Below are 21,875 nucleotides of genomic sequence, written 5' to 3'. Positions count from 1 at the left end.
TGAACTGAAATAGATTAAACAGTTGTTTTCTCAGTTATAAGTTTTTCTAGATGAGTTACATATTTTGTTTACATTTGCGATCCTGAATTAGACTGGGAAATGTTCATTTTAAATAGGTCTCAATGGGCTGTTACGTTTCAACACCCCCAAAAGGATTTGTGAAACTGAAAGTTGGACAAAACCTTTTCTGACATGTACGTAACAGTCCTCATTTTATAAAAATTGGAAGAACAAACATTTTACTTATGGTATGAGATAAATCCTATGTTTGATTAAAAATGTAAATTAATTAGGAAGTATTATGCAATAATTATTACTCAATAGTACAAGGGAAGAACACATTATTTCTTAACTGTAAGAGGCAGAAGATAAGACTAACACAAAGGAAGAAGCAGCTAGGAGTGGTGAGAATAAGTCTTGAGGGTAAGAGATAAGGAGATGAAGAGGAGACAGAAAGCGTACATGTTGTGGACACAATGAAAAGGAAGAAAATTTGAGTTACACAAATTATTTTAAATTGAAGTGGGCTAAATGAGCACATGTTACAGAGCAAGTTTTCATATGTGTAGTACTGCAGTGCTTTGGGTGGGGAGGGGAGGGGAGGGGTCAGAATTGCCTTCGCAGTGAAGTAACTTTTAAAGCTATCAGCTGTTGTGCTGGAGAGTGTACTTTGGTTAGGTACTGTGCGTTACCAATCTTTGCCAGTGTGTTTTCATTGTCGTTGACAGCTTAACATGCAGAATACTGGACAGCACTTACTTATTTTGTGGTAATTAACAATGGTCATCTCATGATTAACTGCTCCTCTTATGAAGTACATAATTGAGCCGTTGAATTACACATACGTTCTCTGTTGAAGAGAAAGTATTGTTATTGCCATGCGAAATGTAGTGGTGAGTCATATCACATAGCTGGGATGTTATCAGACCTTGTAGACGTACGTGTCGACAGTGTACATTGAGTGTCTCAGTTTGAGTAAAGAAGTAGCTGGAGTGGCTGATGATGTGTTTTTTAAAGGGACATTGTCAACTATCACAGGTTGCAGTAAAAGCAGACAATTCACATAGCAGCTAATTGAATACCCATAGCATCCACAATATTCTCCATGATATGGACTACAGAAGTCATTGTCCTACATGAAACTCTGCCTGTGGAACTTCACAGCACGACAAGGCACAGAAATTATTGTGGTTATTTGAAAACCACCATTTAACACTCGAAGTATGGAAAATATTTGTAATAAAGTGGTCATCTGTCTTCATCTTGGGGGTAGATGACCACTTGCATGCTAGTTAACAATGTGTAGTGCGCACCACACAGATCTGCACACAGAGCAGTTGCAGAGGTGAGCATTTTGCTCCCTGTTTGAATGTGCGATGGTGTTTGTTCAGTGGACATAATAGAGCTGAAAATCAGTGCAGCTGTGCATTTGTTAGATGTTGAAGTTTGCGGGAGTGCCACACATTGCAGGTGAATTATTGTCTGTCCTCGTTTTGTGTATATTGTTTCACATTGGAATTGCATTTAAGCCTTCCAGATTTATTTCCCTTCTGCCTTCCACATTTTGTATAAACTCTGTAAATAACCTATTCAATACTTTTGATCTTCATTGTATTTTAATGTCTTACTATTGCTGTATCACTTCCCACTATGGCAGTAAAAAATTTTGAACTAATGATGTCCTACTTGAGAACATTACAACCATATATTTGCTCCCGCACATAAAACAGTTTCCAGAACAATCGGTATTTCCTTCTTTCATGAGAAGACATTACTGGTGCTCAGAAGGAATTGCAATCTTTGGAATCACAGTTTTGTTCTATCAAGCGGTTATGATACATGATTTTTCCATATTATAATGGAATATCAAATTTAAAAAAATCAAGGATATAGGGAGAGGGGGAGATGAAGATGAGTCTGTGTCAGAAACAAAAAAATTCACGAATGGTAAAATTGAGCAAATATGGAGTTGCAATACATTCAGGAGTAATGGAGGATTGGTAGTGAATGGTAGATCTCCAAGTTAGGTGAATGTGGTATTTATACACAGACCATGAGGATCCATCACTTCTATTTTATAGATCCCATCAAGAGGAATCTTCTTGGATGTGAAACCAATGTATACACTAACAAAAGAAGAAATTCATAGAAACTTAACCTGTGTACTGGATTAATAACAAAGTATCATGATGCTTATTATTTTAGAAAGAGGTATGTTGCAGAAGAGCTGGAGATGCACAGCAATTGATTGAAAATGTGGTTTCTGCAGTGGTGGGATTGAACAATAATATGTGTTTTATGATCTGAGGATGACAAATACCAGCCGAGACCTGTCAATTCATTTTAAATTGATGTGGTTGTGCTGGAAAATAATTTATTATGCTTAATATTATTTGTGCTACACCAACTAATTGTAACATAGTAATTTAGAGGAAAGCCACTATTTGAAACAAATTGCTGTGTATTCAGTTTACTAAATGGCCTCTGTCTATCTTATATTAGTAGCTTAATATTCACATTGAGTACATTGTTATTTTTCAAAGAAAATAGTTATTTACATCTGTAACAACACACCACTGGTTATCATGCAGCATTCGAATGAATTTTTCTGCATACCATAGAGTTAACAGGAATTTTCAGTCCTTGAATGTAGATAATCAGATAATTTGTAGGAGTGGGTGATGTCTGTTTTTAATTTTTTTTCAACAGATTAGATAGTCATTCTGTCCCAGAACTTGACAGACAGATTAATAAATGCCAGTTAAGGTCCTTGATGTAGCGTGTTGCACTGACACCCAGTTAGATCTCGACAAATTATCACAGGTAAGGTGCATTTATAGGTGTAGCAGACAACCAATTGATGTAACGTCTTTGTTACAGGATGACATACATTCTCTTATGAGTGCACCTGGAATAACACAGGCAATGGTGCAGGCACTATATAGTACAAATGTTGATGACCAGCTGATGGCAACACAGAGATTTCGGAAGTTACTGTCGCGTGAGCCAAATCCCCCCATTGACGAGGTTATACAGACTGGAATAGTACCAAGATTTGTTGAATTTCTGCAGAATAACACAAACTGCACACTTCAGGTAAGCAGAAAATTGCTTGATAAGTTTCTAAGGACTTAAATGATAACATTAATAATTATATGAGGTCATGTACAGTGCAGATGCAGACATTTATGTAATCATTCCTGCTAAATTTTTACAGTAGGTACTGCAAAGGATTTGAGTGCCAGGGCACATTTATATATACCATAAGTTGATACTATACATGATTCTTATTAAATTATTTGTGTACAATCTTTCCTTCATTGTCTCAGCTTATTTCCCATCAAATATAAAATACATGTTGCAATACTAATAGTCTTCTGTCTACATCTTTAGTGTGAAAATTAGGATAAGACATCAGAGGCTGCTGCTACATTCAGCTGTTGCTATTAAATAATTATAGTTGTGCTATGAAAGAGCTTACTTCACAGTGGAACTGATCTGCGAAGTGGGAATAGTTGCTGAAATTGCTCTGGGTTGAGTTAAATTAATAGCAAAAGATTTCAAGACATTTGATAAAATTGTAACTGAAAGTCACACAATATTAAATTTCATCACAGTCCATCTGCATGAAGTTGATATTAGAAATGGGAAGACAGTTATCCAGCTGTTGTTAGACTCTTGCAATCACTGGAGGGGGAGAAATAAAATGCAGTAGAATAACAAATACCTGTTGATGAGACATAACATGTAATACAGTGTTAATAAATCATTGTGATTTGTTACTTATTAAAAATGGTTCAAATGGCTCTAAGCACTAAGGGGCTGAACATCTTAGGTCATCAGTCCCCTAGACTTAGAACTACTTAAACCTAATTAACCTAAGGACATCACACACATCCATGCCCAAGACAGGATTTGAACCTACGACCGTAGCAGCTGCGTGGTTCCGGACTGAAGCGCCTAGAGCCGCTCGGCCACCACGGCCGGCTTACTTTTTTAACACAGTGATAGTAGGTGTAACCTAAAAGTGACTGCATCTGCTGTTGTGTTTTATTTGGGTTAGCTGTGAATTATCTGATGCAGATTTAATATGATTTTTCTTGATCTCTTACTTTCTTGAGCATTGATTGCCTTGAATACAGCAATGAAGAACCCCATTCCCTCCTTGCTCTCTGCTTGCTAAAAGAAAATTCAATATTGCAACTTCTTCCTTTCTTGAATAAATACACAGACACCTCTTGTGTTCCTGTATTGTCCACAAAGTGTACAATAACCTTTAGGTAACATTACACATCAGTTCAGAATGCCCAGCATGAAGCCTCTATTTGCAAGTTTGTGCAAGGGGCAATGAAATCAGAAATGACATTTCATTAACAGTTCCCTCATAACCATTGTTAGCATTATATTGTCATCAACACAGGTACTTCCTCTCACGAAGTCCTGTCTTGAAGACTTCGGCTGACATTCAGCATGGTTCTCCATATGCAAATAACATAACAAATCCACACAACATATTTCCTCTCCTGTATAAGAATTTGTTTTATGGCATTCATTACCTAGTATTATTCATCAATAAGAACATGTAGGGATAAGATTCACTCTTATGGAATGGTATATAACACCACGCTACACTTACTAACATACTTTGCATAGTTTTCAATGATGAACAATTGATAGTTACACCTAATTGGCAGACACTCCTTAGTTATTCTGCAGTTTATGATTATCCAGAGAAATAGGAGCCAGTACACTTTCCTGGACAGAGTGTGTTTGTTGAAATCCAAGGTACTGTCAGGAGTGCCCCAGGGTAGTGTGATGACACTTGCACTATCACACCTAAGCCATCTGACTCATATGATGAGACTGTTTGCTGATGATGCTGTAGTTCACTGGAAAATGTCATATTTGAGTGACTGTAAGAATGTACAGGATGACTTGAGTAGAATTTCTATTGGTTTCATGAATGGCAGCTTGCCCTAAACACTGAAAAATGTAAGTTAATGCAGATGAGTAGGAAAAAGAATTGTGTAATGTTTGAATATATTATTAGTGGTACGTTGCTTGATGCAGTCATGTTGATTAAATATGTAAATGCAACATTGCAAAATGAGATGAAATGGAATGAGCTTGTAAGGTCGGTTGTAGGGAAGGTTAATGGTCAACTTTGGTTCACTGGGAGGATTGTAACAAAGTGTAGGTCATCTATGAGAGAGACCACCTACAGAACATTAGTATGATCTATTCTTGAGTGCCGCTCTAGTGTTTGGGACCCTGCCAGATCGGATTAAAGGAAGAGATTGAAGCCATTCAGAGAGATGCTGCTAGATTTGTTATTGATAAGTTCTATTAACACGCAAGCATTAGTGAAATGCTCCATGAACCTGAGCGAGAATTTCTGGAGTGAAGTTTTTTTGCAAACAACAGTTGAAAAAGTTTAGAGAATAGGGCTTTGTAACAGGCTGCAGAACTTCCATCTCACTTAAGGATAAGAGAAATCAGGACTTGTATGAAAGCATATTGACTGTTGTTTTTCCCTACACCATACACCACATAGTAGCATGCGGAGTATTTATGTAGATTTAGACAAGATGAATGAAGAATGCCATATTAATCCTTTTCATGTAAATCACTTTACAGACACTCTAGTGAGTTTCAGTATGTACACACATATTTAGAGTGTCAGTGTATGATATTGTGAAGCTATGTAAGTTGTGTATGAATATTGGTGTTATTTGTTTGCTTGTTTCAGGGGGGAAAAAAGTAAAATAGTTTGGTTTTGCAGTCATAGAAATGCCATCTTTCCATAGTTTTGTAGCCACTAGACACTGCTGAAACAACTCTCCCTATTGTGAAAATGTCATTCTCTCTTTGAAGTTGTAGTTGTTGTTGTTGTTGTTGTTGTTGTTGTTGTTGTTGTGGTCTTCAGCCCAGAGACTGGTTTGATGCAGCTCTCCATGCTACTCTATCCTGTGCAATCTTCTTCATGTCCCAGTACCTACTGCAATCTACATCCTTCTGAATCTGTTTAGTGTATTCATCTCTTGGTCTCCCTCTATGATTTTTACCCTCCACGCTGCCCTCTAATACTAAATTGGTGGTCCCTTGATGCCTCAGAATACAAAAAGGGAGATAAAGACTCTCCATCTAGTTACAGGCCTATTTCAATAGTACCTGCATTCTCCAAGGTAATAGAATGCATCATGTACCAACAATTATCTCTCACTGTGAGAATCTAGGAATAATTAATTCTACACAATACAGGTTTAGGAAGAATCTGTCGACCATTGATGCAATCAACACGGTAGTCAGTTACATCCTCAAAGTTTTTGAGAACAAAGGCTATGCTCAGATCTCATTCTGTGACCTAAGCAAGGCCTTCGACTGTTGAGCACACGCCACTACCAGAGAAACTAGAATTCTGCGGTATCAAAGGAAACAGTCTCTGACTATTAAAAGCTTATCTCAACAACCGTAAACAGGTAGTTTGTGTTGGTAAGGATATGTCAAACATAGAAAATGTTAAAGTAGGTGTGCTTCAGGGATCTGTACTAGGCCCCTTCCTGTTTCTGATAATGATCAATGACCTTCCCTTGTTTATTAGATCCACCACTGTATTGTATGCAGATGACATTACTTTTCTTCATAGCAGTAACAATCTTAATTATCTTAAAACCTGTGCTGAAAATACACTCACACAGCATATTGGTTCAGAGCAAATGGTTTCCTGCTAAATGAAAATAAAACTCAGCAGATAATCTTCACTCTAAGAGACAAGCCACTATCTGATGACCCTAGTTCTGTTAAATTCCTGGGAGTTTATTTAGACGAAAAGTTATCCTGGGGCCAACATGTAAACTATATTAGTAGTAAGCTATCTAGAGTAATTTATTTATTAAGACAACTCAGAAATTGTGTACCTGAAACATACATCAGATCATCTTATTTTGCATTTTTCCAAAGTATAATATCCTATGGCATTATCTTGTGGGGTAACTGTAGTCATATACATGACATCCTATTATTGCAGAAGAAAGCAATTAGGATAATTACAAATGCTTCACATAAGGCTCACTGCAAACCCTTATTTACTAAACAAAAAATTATGACTGTAATAAACCTCTATATATACAATGTCTTAATCTTTACGGAGAAGAACCTACAAGATGTGAAACGTAGAGAAAATGTACATTGTTACAACACAAGAAGCATCAAACACATATACATGCCTTACCACAGATTATCAAAATCAATAAATAGCTATGAAGTCACAGGGCATAAACTATTTAATAAGTTGCCACATGCTATACAGGATCTTCCTGAACATACATTCAAAGAAAGACTGCATGAATGGTTTGTTGCCCACCCGTTCTATGATATCAATGAATTCTTCAACTGTAAAATGCAGTAATCCAACAGATGACCCACTGTACATTTATTGTAATTTAAGCTAAAATATTTCAGTAGTCAATACCTTATCACATTGTATTATAAATTGTATCTTCATTTGATGTTGTCAATTGATGTAATGACCTAAAGACAATAAAATCTTTATTATTATTATTATTATTATTATTATTATTATTATTATGCCCTACCACCCGATCCCTTCTTCTAGTCAAATTGTGCCACAAATTTCTCTTCTCTCCAATTCTATTCAATACCTCCTCATTAGTTATGTGATCTACCCATCTAATCTTCAGCATTCTTCTGTAGCACCACATTTCGAAAGCTTCTATTCTCTTCTTGTCTAAATTATTTATTGTCCATGTTTCACTTCCATACATGGCTACACTCCATACAGATACTTTCAGAAACGACTTCCTGACACTTAAATCTATACTCGATGTTAACAAATTTCTCTTATTCAGAAACGCTTTCTTTGCCAGTCGGCATTTTATATCCTCTCTACTTTGACCATCATCAGTTATTTTGCTCCCCAAATAGCAAAACTCATTTACTACTTTAAGCATCTCATTTCCTAATCTAATTCCCTCAGCATCACCTGATTTAATTCGACTACATTGCATTATCCTCGTTTTGCTTTCGTTGATGTTCATCTTATATCTTCCTTTCAAGACTGTTCATTCCGTTCAGCTGCTCTTTCAGGTCCTTTGCTGTCTCTGACAGAATTACAATGTCATCAGCGAACCTCAAAGTTTTTATATCTTCTCCATGGATTTTAATTCCAACTCCGAATTTTTCTTTTGTTTCCTTTACTGCTTGCTCAAGTTAAAAAGTAAAAAACACCTAGATCCTTATCTAAGAATTTCATTTGGATTCCACAGTGTATTTGCACAAATGTTGACAAGTGAAAGAGTAAATCATCTCATTGAAACTTGGATTAATTGTCATTTTGAAAATGTTCTAAAAGCCATAGCCTTATTTTTTGATTTATCTTCCCTACCCCATCTGCCCCCTCTGCTCCTACCCTGCTGAAGCACATCTCTGCATACACTTGCAAGGATGGAGGAGGCCACATTGCCCACTGCTGAGAATATTGTAATATCTTCTGTTGCAGTTTGAGGCAGCATGGGCACTGACGAATATTGCTTCAGGAACTTCCGCACAGACACAGATGGTCATTGAAGCTGGTGCAGTTCCCATATTCATTCAACTGCTCGGTTCTGAATACGAGGATGTCCAAGAGCAGGCAGTTTGGGCCCTGGGTAACATTGCTGGCGATTCTCCTGAGTGCCGTGACCATGTGCTGGACTCTGGCATTCTAGTTCCACTGTTGCAGTAAGTATACAAATGCAGGGAGAATTAGCAGGTTTATATGACTGTGAGTACTGGAATTAAGTTTTGAAAACTTTGTTGCTTTTACTAATTTTACGTTTACTGGAATGAGCATTTGTCATTAGGGTTGAGCATCAGAGATACCTTTGCATTTTAGAGCCTAGAGGGACAAGTGTTCAAAATATTTAAATTGTCTTAAATCCTTATAGCTTGCTTCTCCTTTTATGTGTTAGTATGCCTAAGGCAGCCGTTACTGTTTTTATTGAGAGCAAACTGAAGGAATTGTAACAACTATTACATCAGCATGTGAGAGAAAGTTAGAAGCAGGTACTATGTATCCGTGTGTGTGTGTGTGTGTGTGTGTGTGTGTGTGTGTGTGTGTGTGTGTGTGTGTGGTGCTTGCACGGTTATCTGCTTCAGAGCCTGTCTCCATTTCAGTTTACTTGTGGGATTAGTATGTGTAGATGCAAATAAAAAGTTACGCCATCTTCTTTTTCAGGCTTTTGAGTAAATCCTGTCGACTATCTATGACAAGAAATGCTGTGTGGGCCCTGTCTAATCTTTGCCGTGGCAAGAATCCACCACCAGACTTTGCTAAAGTTAGCCCATGCCTGCCCATCCTGGCACGTTTACTGTTTCATTCTGATGGTGATGTTCTGGCTGATGCCTGCTGGGCACTTTCCTACCTGTCAGATGGACCTAATGATAAGATTCAGGCTGTAATCGATGCTGGTGTCTGCCGCAGACTAGTGGAATTATTGATGTGAGTACTAATTTTAACATTTCTTCTTCTTCTTCTTCTTCTTCTTCTTCTTCTTCTTGCAGTGGCACAGTGCATTGCACAGTGTATAAAGTTCCACTCACCTCATGGTAAATCTCCTCTAACATGCACGCCTACTTTGTTACTGACATGCAGTTATCAGGCGTAAAAAGCTATAGAAAAAACAGCTCTTTACAATCCTGACTACAAGCTTTACTAAAATTGTTTTGTCGGAGGAAGGAATAGTTACATAAAAGTATTTATGTGTGTAATATTTCACTCTGTTACAATAAACTCGTACGCACCAGTCACTACCAAGCCTTACTCTAAACTGTACAAAGTCCTGAAAAGTCTGTATGTACAAATCTTGCTTCCTCTTTCCACACACATTACTCCAGGCAACTACATCTAAAGTTGTAATTCCTTACTCTTAGAAAAGGCTGTACCCTATGGGTAGATAGTTATATACACATACTGACTGCACTGAACTCAAAAACTTCTATTATACCATAATTAATATTAAGATCTAGTATGTAAGATTTGTTTTTACTGGATATTGCCTCTGCTGCTACACCAATGAGCTGATTAGGTCAGATGGTAATGTTTTCAGATAAGCTGCACCTTCTCCTCAACATATGCAGACACCTTTTATTTCTGTTTACCTTACCTTCCTGTTTGACAGAAATTCTTTAACCATTGTACCAGTTTACTTTCTTCCGCCCCTTACGATTTCATTTCTTATAACTAACACTATGAGAAACTTTTTCTAAAACATTTCTATACTAACGAACTCTACTGTACAAAATCACATGACAGTCAAAGAAAGAATTTTTCTGATTCACTTATGAACTACAGATAGTATAGGAGAAGAGTTTGACTGCCTCAGGAAACATGAAAAATGAGACAGACAGCTAGGGTAAGCATTATCGGCACGTAATAAATCCAACACAGAATATTGAACCTCCTACTTGCTAATTGCACAAGAAATTAGTCCCAAATATTACATCAATTCCAAGATTTTGAATGACCAAGAAACTGCACTCCAACAGCTGTCCTTCCAATTTCACAGTTAATGGCACCTCTTGTTTCACACTCTATGGTAGCTTACCAGTAGCACCGATAATTTTTATTCCAGAAACATGCATCACTACTATACCCTCTGTGTTATTAATAGATTCAAAAAATGCCTGTGAAATACCATTCAAATCACTACCACTGTCCAGTAAACATTTAATATGTATCTCGTATACACTTGCTGTTATTATAGGGTACCATACCTTCTTTTTACGTACCAAGTGATCTTCTTCATACAACAAAACCTTATTAATCATAGAAAGCAAACCTTTTCCAAAACTCTTTGACTGTATTGACATGAATTGCACCGACACACATAATTTACACTATAACAACAATAAAACAAGGAGATACCTACCCTACACACTATACTGTAATTACAACTTTTTTTGTAGCACTAATACAGTAGTCAAAGATCGTAGTTTCCCAGGACACTACAAAATGAAAACATCCACAAAATACTTACACAATTACAGTAATATAATAAATCGAGTTACTTTTCCTATGTACAACACATATTTACAATGCCTCGTTTTTTGAAATACCTGTAATAAAAAATGGTAGTCTGCTTTTTAGCACTGTTGGATTTTAGGTTCAAAAGTCTATTTCCAATTGATTTACTCTTGTCTATAACAGGGTTGTCCACTTTAAATGCTGTGACAAATCTCTGGATAATGTCTATGTTGGCAATAGCTTCACTGAATGACGGTGTTTGCATTTCTTCATCCCTAACATCATCGTCTTCTTCGATATCATCATTCTGCTTTACTTCATCTTCGCAGATTTCCTCAACATCTCGGATGCATGTAGTGATGGCATCATCATCACAAGCCACAAATTCATCAAAAGTGATTGGTAAATTGTTAGATACCTGCATCCAATCACGCATGTCCACTACTGATTCATCACCGTCTGTGTTGTGAGTGCTCATTTCATTAAATCCAGCCTTATGAAAGCAATTTTAGATGGTTTCCTTAATTTCCATTTGCAGGATGTTCAGTTTAAACAGTTCATTTCTATCAATAAAGGCAAGTGCCTTAAAGACAAGAGCTTTCCAATACTTGCTTTTGAGGCTATGAATAATCCCGAGATCCATGGGCTGGAGTCAGCTAGTGCAATTTGCAGGAAAGAAATGCACTTTCACATTCTGCAGAAATCCTAAGTCTGTTGGATGAGCAGGACATTTGTCCATAAAGAGAACAACCTTCGTGCTTCTAGCACCCATTCATGCATGAAAAGCTTGCAAGAACTTTTTGAACAATTCCGCAGGCATCCAAGCACTTTTGTCGGTTAATACTTACATGACAGCGTAGCACTGTTCTTGAAGCAACATGGTTTGTGGGACTTTCCAATTACTATGGGATCCAGCTTGTCGCTGCCATCTGCATTGCTGCATAAGAGAACAGTAATTCTCTGCTTGCTCATTCTTCCTCCATGGCATGCTTCTCCTTTAACACTTAAGGTTTTAGAGGGCATGCGTTGCCAAAACAGACCTTTTTCATCTACATTGTACACATCTCGAGATCGAAACCTTCAAAGAGGGGTGGCAGCACCTCTTCATTCAAGTGTTCAACACTTTCATCACTAACTGCAGCACTCTCTCCACATACTGCTCTGCAAATAATTCCATAGTGTTTTTTTGAGCCTATCCAGCCAACCATTCGAAGCTTTGAATTCTGTTAGCCCAAGTTTCTCTGATATCCTAGATGCTTTCATTTTTATCAATGCCCCATTTTCAGCATGTGCTCCATTGAAGCACTCCATTAGCTTCGATTCCATTTCTTCGTACGGCGACTTTTTAACATTTTTTCTCTGCTTTTGAACTGCACTGTGTTTCTTGATCCAGAATCTTCTCCTTATTGATATATTGAATATTGAAGATACTCTTGACAATAAAGACTGTGCAAGTCCCAGGCGTTGAGCCATTTCACTTACCGGGCACATTTGTGTTAGTCTCCAGTTCCCGAATCAAGTTCATTTTCTCCGTGACAGATAGAGTTTTTCTTTTTGCTGCCATAGTCTACTGCACTACAGCAACGAATGTGAGTGAGCAAACTGATATACAGCTGGATTCTCCATGCAATACACGAACTGATGCAAACTTGCGTAAACTGACACTATACTGTAATGCTGCTACGAACGTACAAACTTGGACAGAGCTTGTGCCGCGTGTAAGCATGCAAAGTGGCATGAGTGTTAGCACGCTGTACATTGTTAGCCTTTGGCTGCGGCCAGCTAAGTTTGAGCTTGTTCGTACATGTAGCGAGGAATCGATATGGAAGATGATCAATCGTATCCAATATAAATGCTGGAGTGTACTATAGTTACTGTATTTACCTGGTTGCTAGCTGACCTCGAATGCGAGCCGCACCCCAGTAAAGAGATTCGGGGGGGGGGGGGGGGGGATTAAGTAAATAAATTTTACCCCGATTTCAAGCCACACTTAAAAGTGAAAGATATGGCTCATCATATGATGCATAATGTATTAAGTGGCCCTACCTGTCAGGGATATGGGACACTTAAAATTACGATTACATCGCAAAACACTGACAACAGTGAAAATTTACAATATCTATCGAAATACAGTTATTCCATACCTACACGCACGTGAGCTGTGAGCAGTGACGTCACAGGCAAGCTTGCTGCACTGCATACCGGAACACAGTCATGATTTTTAATGTTTTATTATTAACGCTAGCAACCCCTTGTCGCTACTTTAATACAAAGCATCATTCTCTGTGCCATCAAGTGCATTAGAAATACAGTATTTTTTAAATGCGTGATGAACAATTTCACTTGATACACATTTCCAAGATTGACTAATGCACACGCACACTTGAAACGAGCTTGCACACTTTATATGTGCTATAGGCGTTAATTGTCTATCTTCTTTCGTTTAGCACTGTGTATACATATTTTTCTGCTTGTCCATAAAAGATTTGTTTAAACAAACATTTAATGGATGCAGGCAGGACACCATCCATTCTGGAATTACAACTAAGTCCGTTTTACCCTCTGCTAATTTATTTTTCACAGCTAGTGTACAGTGACCTGCATACAAATCTAATACAAGCATGCATGGCAAACCTAGCAAGGTACCAGGACAATGTTGCGAGACAAGTCTGATTCACTCTAAAATGTGTCCTCCGTGAACCAGCCAATTTTGTTAGCATGTACAGTAACATCTTTAGGAGGCACTTCAGACATCAGTAAAGTCTTCTGTGTGAAATGAATGGTGGCAGTTTATGGCAATCAGCTGTACAAGCCAGCATGAATTCCTGGTGTGCAGTTTGATGATGTAGCGCTGAAATGCGACGAGTTTTTCCCCGTATTTTTCAGGCCCAATTGTGGCTCCCTTTAAAATCCTGGATTTTCTGATGTGCTTTTACTTGAATTATTTCTGCAGTTACAGGTAAGCACAGTTACTACTTTCTCACAAAATGGTTCACTATGACTTCCAACTCATAGTGGCAGCCATGTTTTGGTCCAGAAAATGCTTTTCTGTTGCTGGAACAAGCTGAAAGTTGTTACTTTTGCTGTCTCCATGTCTTACCGAAGTTCAAAAGCGGACTGAAACAAATGTTTTTGCGAGCACTGTTCTCATTAGCTGGAGTTGTCGAAATGTAAAGCCACGCTTGTGAAGTTTCTTCAAAACATCCATTTTGATGGTGTATATGTAAAGAGTTTTTTTAATTGCTATGAATATTTGAAAAATTGCTGAATTCGCCCATGATAAAAAATACCTAACATTCATTACTCAAAACTAGCACAACAGCTTCTGTGGCAGCTTCTAGCAGCAAAAAGCAGCAATAAAGGCCGCAATTGCACCCAGATGTAAACTGCAGGTGGTTTTATAGATTTCGAAAACCGGAAAAAAGTGTGGCTTGCATGCGGGCCGCAAAAGCCACTATTGTATTGTTTTCAATATTTAATATTCCTGACACTAAATGTGGGTTTTGCCGTAATGTGAATTACATTAAATCAAATATAAAATGGCATTGCACTTGTGGAATAATTTTCGGGCCTTAAATTTCTTCTGTTAAATGTGGGTTTACGCTAAATCGAGGTCACGCAAAATCGGGGCTATATTGTACATCATTCTCATCACTACTGGATTCGTCATTGCTATCATCATTACAACTGCTTTTAAAATCAGACACACTTTCACTTTCTCTGTGCTTTAGATTTTGTACCTCTTCCACTGTTTTCTCTATTTCAGTCACTTTTGATTTTACATTTTTATTTACTTTTACCAGTTTTTCCTCTGCCACTACTACACCATTGGTTTCTACCTCAGTTTCAAAATCATTTTTAATCTGATCTATTTGGTTCTCAGGTTTAACTCTGTTTTCAGCACAAAATATCGTGGCAGCTTTGACTTCAATTTTACATACCCTCCTACTACAGTCATCACAAAGCTTCTTTCTCTCTTCTACACATTTACTACTCATCAATGTTAATTTCTCATCAGTGTTATATCAGGGTGTATACGACCTGGGAGATCCAGGAAAGACCCGGGAATTTTTTCATCCGGGAGAAAACCGGGAAAAACTTCCGAGAAGTTTTAATTGTTTTTATTCTCAGTTAAATTTTTGTAATTTTGACTGGCAAGAACCGATACTCTAACAAAGGATATTACTGTATACCGATATTACAGAATAATACTGCAACAATAAAACGTGAACAAGAGAAAAAACGAAAATAAAAACTTAAACTGCAAAGGAAATGCACCATATACAGCAACAAAACACAGTGCTTATACAAGCGTCTTCCAACAGCAAAATGTGTCAAAGGCTTTAGGAAGTCTATGCAATGTTCCGTAACAACAAATTGCCTTTGATGAGCGTGACGTCACAACTGTTTACATTATATTCGTTTTAGCAGCTACTTGCGGGATCATGCGCATGCACAGTTGAGTGGTACCTTCTCCCGCTTATAGCTACAGAAATATGGCTGTTGGCTGTGCAAGCAATCGCAGCAAGCAGCTAGATGCTACCGGGAAAAATTTTACTGGAGCGCCCAAGCTGACAGATTATTGCATGTGCATCAGGCCCAGTTCTAGGAGGGGGGTGGGGGGGAAAATTCATGCTATTGAGGGAAAAAGCCTTGCTTCACAAAGCGACTAGCATCCAGGGCACGTTAGTCTATCGATTATTCATATGAATATCTAAAAACAAAGATGATGTGACTTACCAAATGAAAGTGCTGGCAGGTCGACAGACACACAAACAAACACAAACATACACACAAAATTCAAGCTTTTGCAACAAACTGTTGCCTCACCAGGAAAGAGGGAAGGAGAGGGAAAGACAAAAGGATGTGGGTTTTAAGGGAGAGGGTAAGGAGTCATTCCAATCCCGGGAAGCGGAAAGACTTACCTTAAAGGACGGGTATACACTCGCGCACACACACACATATCCATCCACACATATACAGACACAAGCAGACATATTTAAAGACAAAGAGTTTGGGCAGAGATGTCAGTCGAGGCAGAAGTGCAGAGGCAAAGATGTTGTTGAATGACAGGTGAGGTATGAGTGGCGGCAACTTGAAATTAGCGGAGATTGAGGCCTGGTGGATAATGGGAAGAGAGGATATATTGAAGAGCAAGTTCCCATCTCCGGAGTTCGGATTGGTTGGTGTTAGTGGGAAGTATCCAGATAACCCGGACGGTGTAACACTGTGCCAAGATGTGCTGGCCGTGCACCAAGGCATGTTTAGCCACAGGGTGATCCTCATTACCAACAAACACTGTCTGCCTGTGTCCATTCATGCGAATGGACAGTTTGTTGCTGGTCATTCCCACATAGAATGCGTCACAGTGTAGGCAGGTCAGTTGGTAGATCACGTGGGTGCTTTCACACGTGGCTCTGCCTTTGATCGTGTACACCTTCCGGGTTACAGGACTGGAGTAGGTGGTGGTGGGAGGGTGCATGGGACAGGTTTTGCACCGGGGGCGGTTACAAGGGTAGGAGCCAGAGGGTAGGGAAGGTGGTTTGGGGATTTCATAGGGATGAACTAAGAGGTTACGAAGGTTAGGTGGACGGCGGAAAGACACTCTTGGTGGAGTGGGGAGGATTTCATGAAGGATGGATCTCATTTCTGGGCAGGATTTGAGGAAGTCGTATCCCTGCTGGAGAGCCACATTCAGAATCTGATCCAGTCCCGGAAAGTATCCTGTCACAAGTGGGGCACTTTTGGGGTTTGTGAATTTTAGGAAGAAGGTAGAAGGTAGGGGTGTGGGGTGTCGGTGGGGTCAGGAGGTTGATGGAGTCAGGTGAAAGGTTTTGTAGGGGGCCTAAGGTTCTGAGGATTCCTTGAAGCTCCGCCTGGACATCAGGAATGGGATTACCTTGGCAAACTTTGTATGTGGTGTTGTCCGAAAGCTGACGCAGTCCCTCAGCCACATACTCCCGACGATCAAGTACCACAGTTGTGGAACCCTTGTCTGCCGGAAGAATGAAGATGGACCGGTCAGCCTTCAGATCACGGATAGCCTGGGCTTCAGCAGTGGTGATGTTGGGAGTAGGATTAAGGTTTTTTGAGAAGGATTGAGAGGCAAGGCTGGAAGTCAGAAATTCCTGGAAGGTTTGGAGGGGGTGATTTTGAGGAAGTGTACGGGTGTAGGACAGTAAATCTTTGACGAGGGCTGTTTGGTTGAATCTGGGAGTGGGGCTGAAGGTGAGGCCTTTGGATAGGACAGAGGTTTCGGATTCGGAGAGAGGTTTGGAGGAAAGGTTATTTACTGAATTAGGGTGTTGTGGTGCCAGATTGTGTTGCTTGGAATTTTGAGATTTTGGAGGGAGTGGAGCTGGAAGTGGGAGACTGAGTAGGTGGGAGAGACTGGGTTTGTGTGCAATGAGAGGTGGTTGAGGTTTGCTGGAAAGGTTGTGAAGGGTGAGTGAGTTGCCTTTCCGGAGGTGGGAAACCAAGAGATTGGATAGTTTTTTGAGGTGAAGGGTGGCATGCTGCTCTAATTTGTGGTTGGCCTGTAGGAGGATGCTCTGAATAGCCGGTGTGGATGTGGGAGAGGAAAGATTGAGGACTTTTATTAAGGATAGGAGTTGACGGGTGTGTTCATTGGCTGAGTTGATGTGTAGGTGAAGGATTAGGTGGGTGAGGGCAATGGATTGTTCAGTTTGGAACTGGTATAGGGACTGATGGAAAGAAGGGTTGCAGCCAGAGATGGGAACTTTAAGTGTGAGGCCTTTGGGGCTTATGCCAAATGTCAGACAGTTTGCGGAGGGAATGTAAATGAAACTTAATGGGGTCGTTGTGGAGGTGTTGTGAGGGTGACATGGTATTAGAAGGTGGAAAGTGTAACATGAGGCTGAAATGAAAATGAAAATAAAAATATATGGGGAGAGATAAGGTTGAACTAGAAAATAACTGGAGATCTGGTATGAAAAAAGGCGAAAAAGTGTTGGTTAAGTTGATCCTGTGGTGAACTTGGGTTGGTAGACAGCGATGTGCATGAAGGTTAGGTGGTTGTGTTGCCGCTAAAACACGTTAAAGGACGGAGAAATTCGGGAAAATTTCGAAAAAACGTGTAAATGTATTAAAAGGAGTGGTGTTGTGGTGAAAGATTACGAAAATGGGGCTAACAATTGTAAATAATGATGTTAAAACCTGTGGGGAGTGGCTAAAAATGATCAGTGATGTGCGAAAAACGGAAGTGGAAATAAAGTAAAAGTTATTAGAACTAGCCGAAATGGTTGTTTAATACGTGAAAGCAGCTGTTATTGAACTAGAAATGGTGGATTTTATAGCTGCTATAAACTAGCTGCTATAAAATCCACTGTTTCTAGTTCAATAACAGCTGCTTTCATGTATGAAACAACCAGGCGGAGCTTCAAGGAATCCTCAGAACCTTAGGCCCCCTACAAAACCTTTCACCTGACTCCATCAACCTCCTGACCCCCCCGACACCCCACACCCCTACCTTCTTCCTAAAATTCACAAACCCAATCATCCCGGCCGCCCCATTGTAGCTGGTTACCAAGCTCCCACAGAACGTATCTCTGCCTACGTAGATCAACACCTTCAACCCATTACGTGCAGTCTCCCATCCTTCATCAAAGACACCAACCACTTTCTCGAACGCCTGGAATCCTTACCCAATCCGTTACCCCCAGAAACCATCCTTGTAACCATTGATGCCACTTCCTTATACACAAATATCCCGCACGTCCAGGGCCTCGCTGCGATGGAGCACTTCCTTTCACGCCGATCACCTGCCACCCTACCTAAAACCTCTTTCCTCATTACCTTAGCCAGCTTCATCCTGACCCACAACTTCTTCACTTTTGAAGGCCAGACATACCAACAATTAAAGGGAACAGCCATGGGTACCAGGATGGCCCCTTCGTACACCAACCTATTCATGGGTCGCTTAGAGGAAGCCTTCTTGGTTACCCAGGCCTGCCTACCCCAAGTTTGGTACAGATTTATTGATGACATCTTCATGATCTGGACTCACAGTGAAGAAGAACTCCAGAATTTCCTCTCCAACCTCAACTCCTTTGGTTCCATCAGATTCACCTGGTCCTACTCCAAATCCCATGCCACTTTCCTTGATGTTGACCTCCAGCTGTCCAATGGCCAGCTTCACACGTCCGTCCACATCAAACCCACCAACAAGCAGCAGTACCTCCATTACGACAGCTGCCACCCATTCCACATCAAACGGTCCCTTCCCTACAGCCTAGGTCTTCGTGGCAAACGAATCTGCTCCAGTCCGGAATCCCTGAAGCATTACACCAACAACCTGACAACAGCTTTCGCATCCCGCAACTACCCTCCCGACCTGGTACAGAAGCAAATAACCAGAGCCACTTCCTCATCCTCTCATACCCAGAACCTCCCACAGAAGAACCACAAAAGTGCCCCACTTGTGACAGGATACTTTCCGGGACTGGATCAGATTCTGAATGTGGCTCTCCAGCAGGGATACGACTTCCTCAAATCCTACCCAGAAATGAGATCCATCCTTCATGAAATCCTCCCCACTCCACCAAGAGTGTCTTTCCGCCGTCCACCTAACCTTCGTAACCTCTTAGTTCATCCCTATGAAATCCCCAAACCACCTTCCCTACCCTCTGGCTCCTACCCTTGTAACCGCCCCCGGTGCAAAACCTGTCCCATACACCCTCCCACCACCACCTAGTCCAGTCCTGTAACCCGGAAGGTGTACACGATCAAAGGCAGAGCCACGTGTGAAAGCACCCACGTGATCTACCAACTGACCTGCCTACACTGTGACGCATTCTATGTGGGAATGACCAGCAACAAACTGTCCATTCGCATGAATGGACACAGGCAGACAGTGTTTGTTGGTAATGAGGATCACCCTGTGGCTAAACATGCCTTGGTGCACGGCCAGCACATCTTGGCACAGTGTTACACCGTCCGGGTTATCTGGATACTTCCCACTAACACCAACCAATCCGAACTCCGGAGATGGGAACTTGCTCTTCAATATATCCTCTCTTCCCGTTATCCACCAGGCCTCAATCTCCGCTAATTTCAAGTTGCCGCCACTCATACCTCACCTGTCATTCAACAACATCTTTGCCTCTGCACTTCTGCCTCGACTGACATCTCTGCCCAAACTCTTTGTCTTTAAATATGTCTGCTTGTGTCTGTATATGTGTGGATGGATATGTGTGTGTGTGCGCGAGTGTATACCCGTCCTTTTTTCCCCCTAAGGTAAGTCTTTCCGCTCACGGGATTGGAATGACTCCTTACCCTCTCCCTTAAAACCCACATCCTTTTGTCTTTCCCTCTCCTTCCCTCTTTCCTGGTGAGGCAACAGTTTGTTGCAAAAGCTTGAATTTTGTGTGTATGTTTGTGTTTGTTTGTGTGTCTGTCGACCTGCCAGCACTTTCATTTGGTAAGTCACATCATCTTTTTGTTTTTAGATATATATTTCCTACGTGGAATGTTTCCCTCTATTATAACCAGATTATTCACATGACTTTGAAACGCACCCCTGTCGGTTTTTGAACATTTTTGAAAACAGTCTAAGTTGATTTCTGAATGAATCGTAAGTTGATTTGTGAATGCGTGCATAGTGTACATGATGTCTCTGTCAGGGGAATCCTCATTGCATGTAGAAACAAACTTTCCTACAGACAAAAGGGGCTATACGAGCTGAGCGGAGTAAGGCCGAACAGATGAATGCCAACTGCTGTCTGATTGTGTGGTTGATTGGGTTTGCGAATGATGAGCATTGTTATAATTACTATCTAAATCCATAGATTCAGACTGCAGGAGTGGAAATAAACAAATAACAGGTAAGAAAGATTACGTATTACCTTCTCGGTGTATCTAAGAAAATGAAATTTTGACAGAAAATTTTTGGCCAGATCGCTGTACTAGTAAGGGCTAGTTGTGCAGTCCCCGGCTAGAAGTCGCTTTAAATTCTATTCTGGAAGAAGCGCGGAAAACGCGTTGTACGAACATGTAGCAACGCCTAACCGGAGAATAATCACGGGATAACTAAACCGGTGATTCTGGCAGAGTTAGTGGAGTTAACCTGCGAATAAGCTTTGACATTGGCAGGAATAGTTACAGAATTAGTGATAATAAGACTGTTTGTTAGAACGAGGAAGGAGAAGAAATGGGGACATCACATAAATTATGGAACAATATGACGATTCCAAATTTGTATAAAAATTTCGTACTACTACTTTTCGATCTCATTCTTGAGAAACTGGAGCGTATGAATGAAGTGTGAAACTATTTCCTAACGTAAGGCTTTTTGCTTGTAGTAGGCCTGATAGGTGTTTTATACTGGTACTTCGTGAATTACATTCTGTCTTTACAAAAAGGCCGTCAACCTACTTAACTGGGAATATGGACATCCAAATGTGCACTTTAAATGTGCACATTTTAGTATGGGTCTCGAAATTCCGATGCTCTTGGAGTATCCTCTGATGTCTTGTTTCTTCTATGACATAATGTTCGATCTTTTAATGTTTTACACGTACAAACATACGGGCTCCCTAAGACATCGTAACTGCGCAATCGCGGTGACGCCTGTCATCTGGCACTCTCTGGTAACTGCGGAAGCGAACCTATTTCTAACAGGTCCCGGGAGAATATTCCGAATGGTGGTTTGGAAAGCGTTACCATCAAAGTACCATTCTGGCAGTTACAGCGGAGCTATGGGTGATAATGTACGATGAATTTCTTAAATCACAGAGCATTTGACTCTCATTTAAAAATCAACTCTTTGATGACGAGCGATTTAGATGAATTTAGAGACCAGAAGATCAGACATTTAAGTCATTATTAAAAATTT

The 21,875-nt window shown here is 40.1% G+C and overlaps 1 protein-coding gene across 3 annotated transcripts in view; it reads left to right on the top strand.

The window, feature by feature from the left end:
* The window catches only part of LOC124774961 (importin subunit alpha-7), a 58,454-nt gene that overhangs the window by 10,460 nt on the left and 26,119 nt on the right, over nt 1-21,875 (top strand). For all 3 annotated transcript variants that reach the window (XM_047249689.1, XM_047249707.1, XM_047249695.1), the window contains exons 3-5: nt 2,881-3,096; nt 8,519-8,739; nt 9,236-9,499. In XM_047249689.1, coding sequence (XP_047105645.1) covers nt 2,881-3,096; nt 8,519-8,739; nt 9,236-9,499 — 701 coding nt within the window. The remainder of the gene's footprint in view (nt 1-2,880; nt 3,097-8,518; nt 8,740-9,235; nt 9,500-21,875) is intronic.

The sequence above is a fragment of the Schistocerca piceifrons genome, chromosome 1 (assembly GCF_021461385.2).
Source record: "Schistocerca piceifrons isolate TAMUIC-IGC-003096 chromosome 1, iqSchPice1.1, whole genome shotgun sequence".
In the NCBI taxonomy this organism is placed as follows: Eukaryota; Metazoa; Arthropoda; class Insecta; order Orthoptera; family Acrididae; genus Schistocerca; species Schistocerca piceifrons.
Note: the sequence above shows the minus strand (reverse complement) of the source record. Positions and strands in the feature narration are given on the sequence as shown.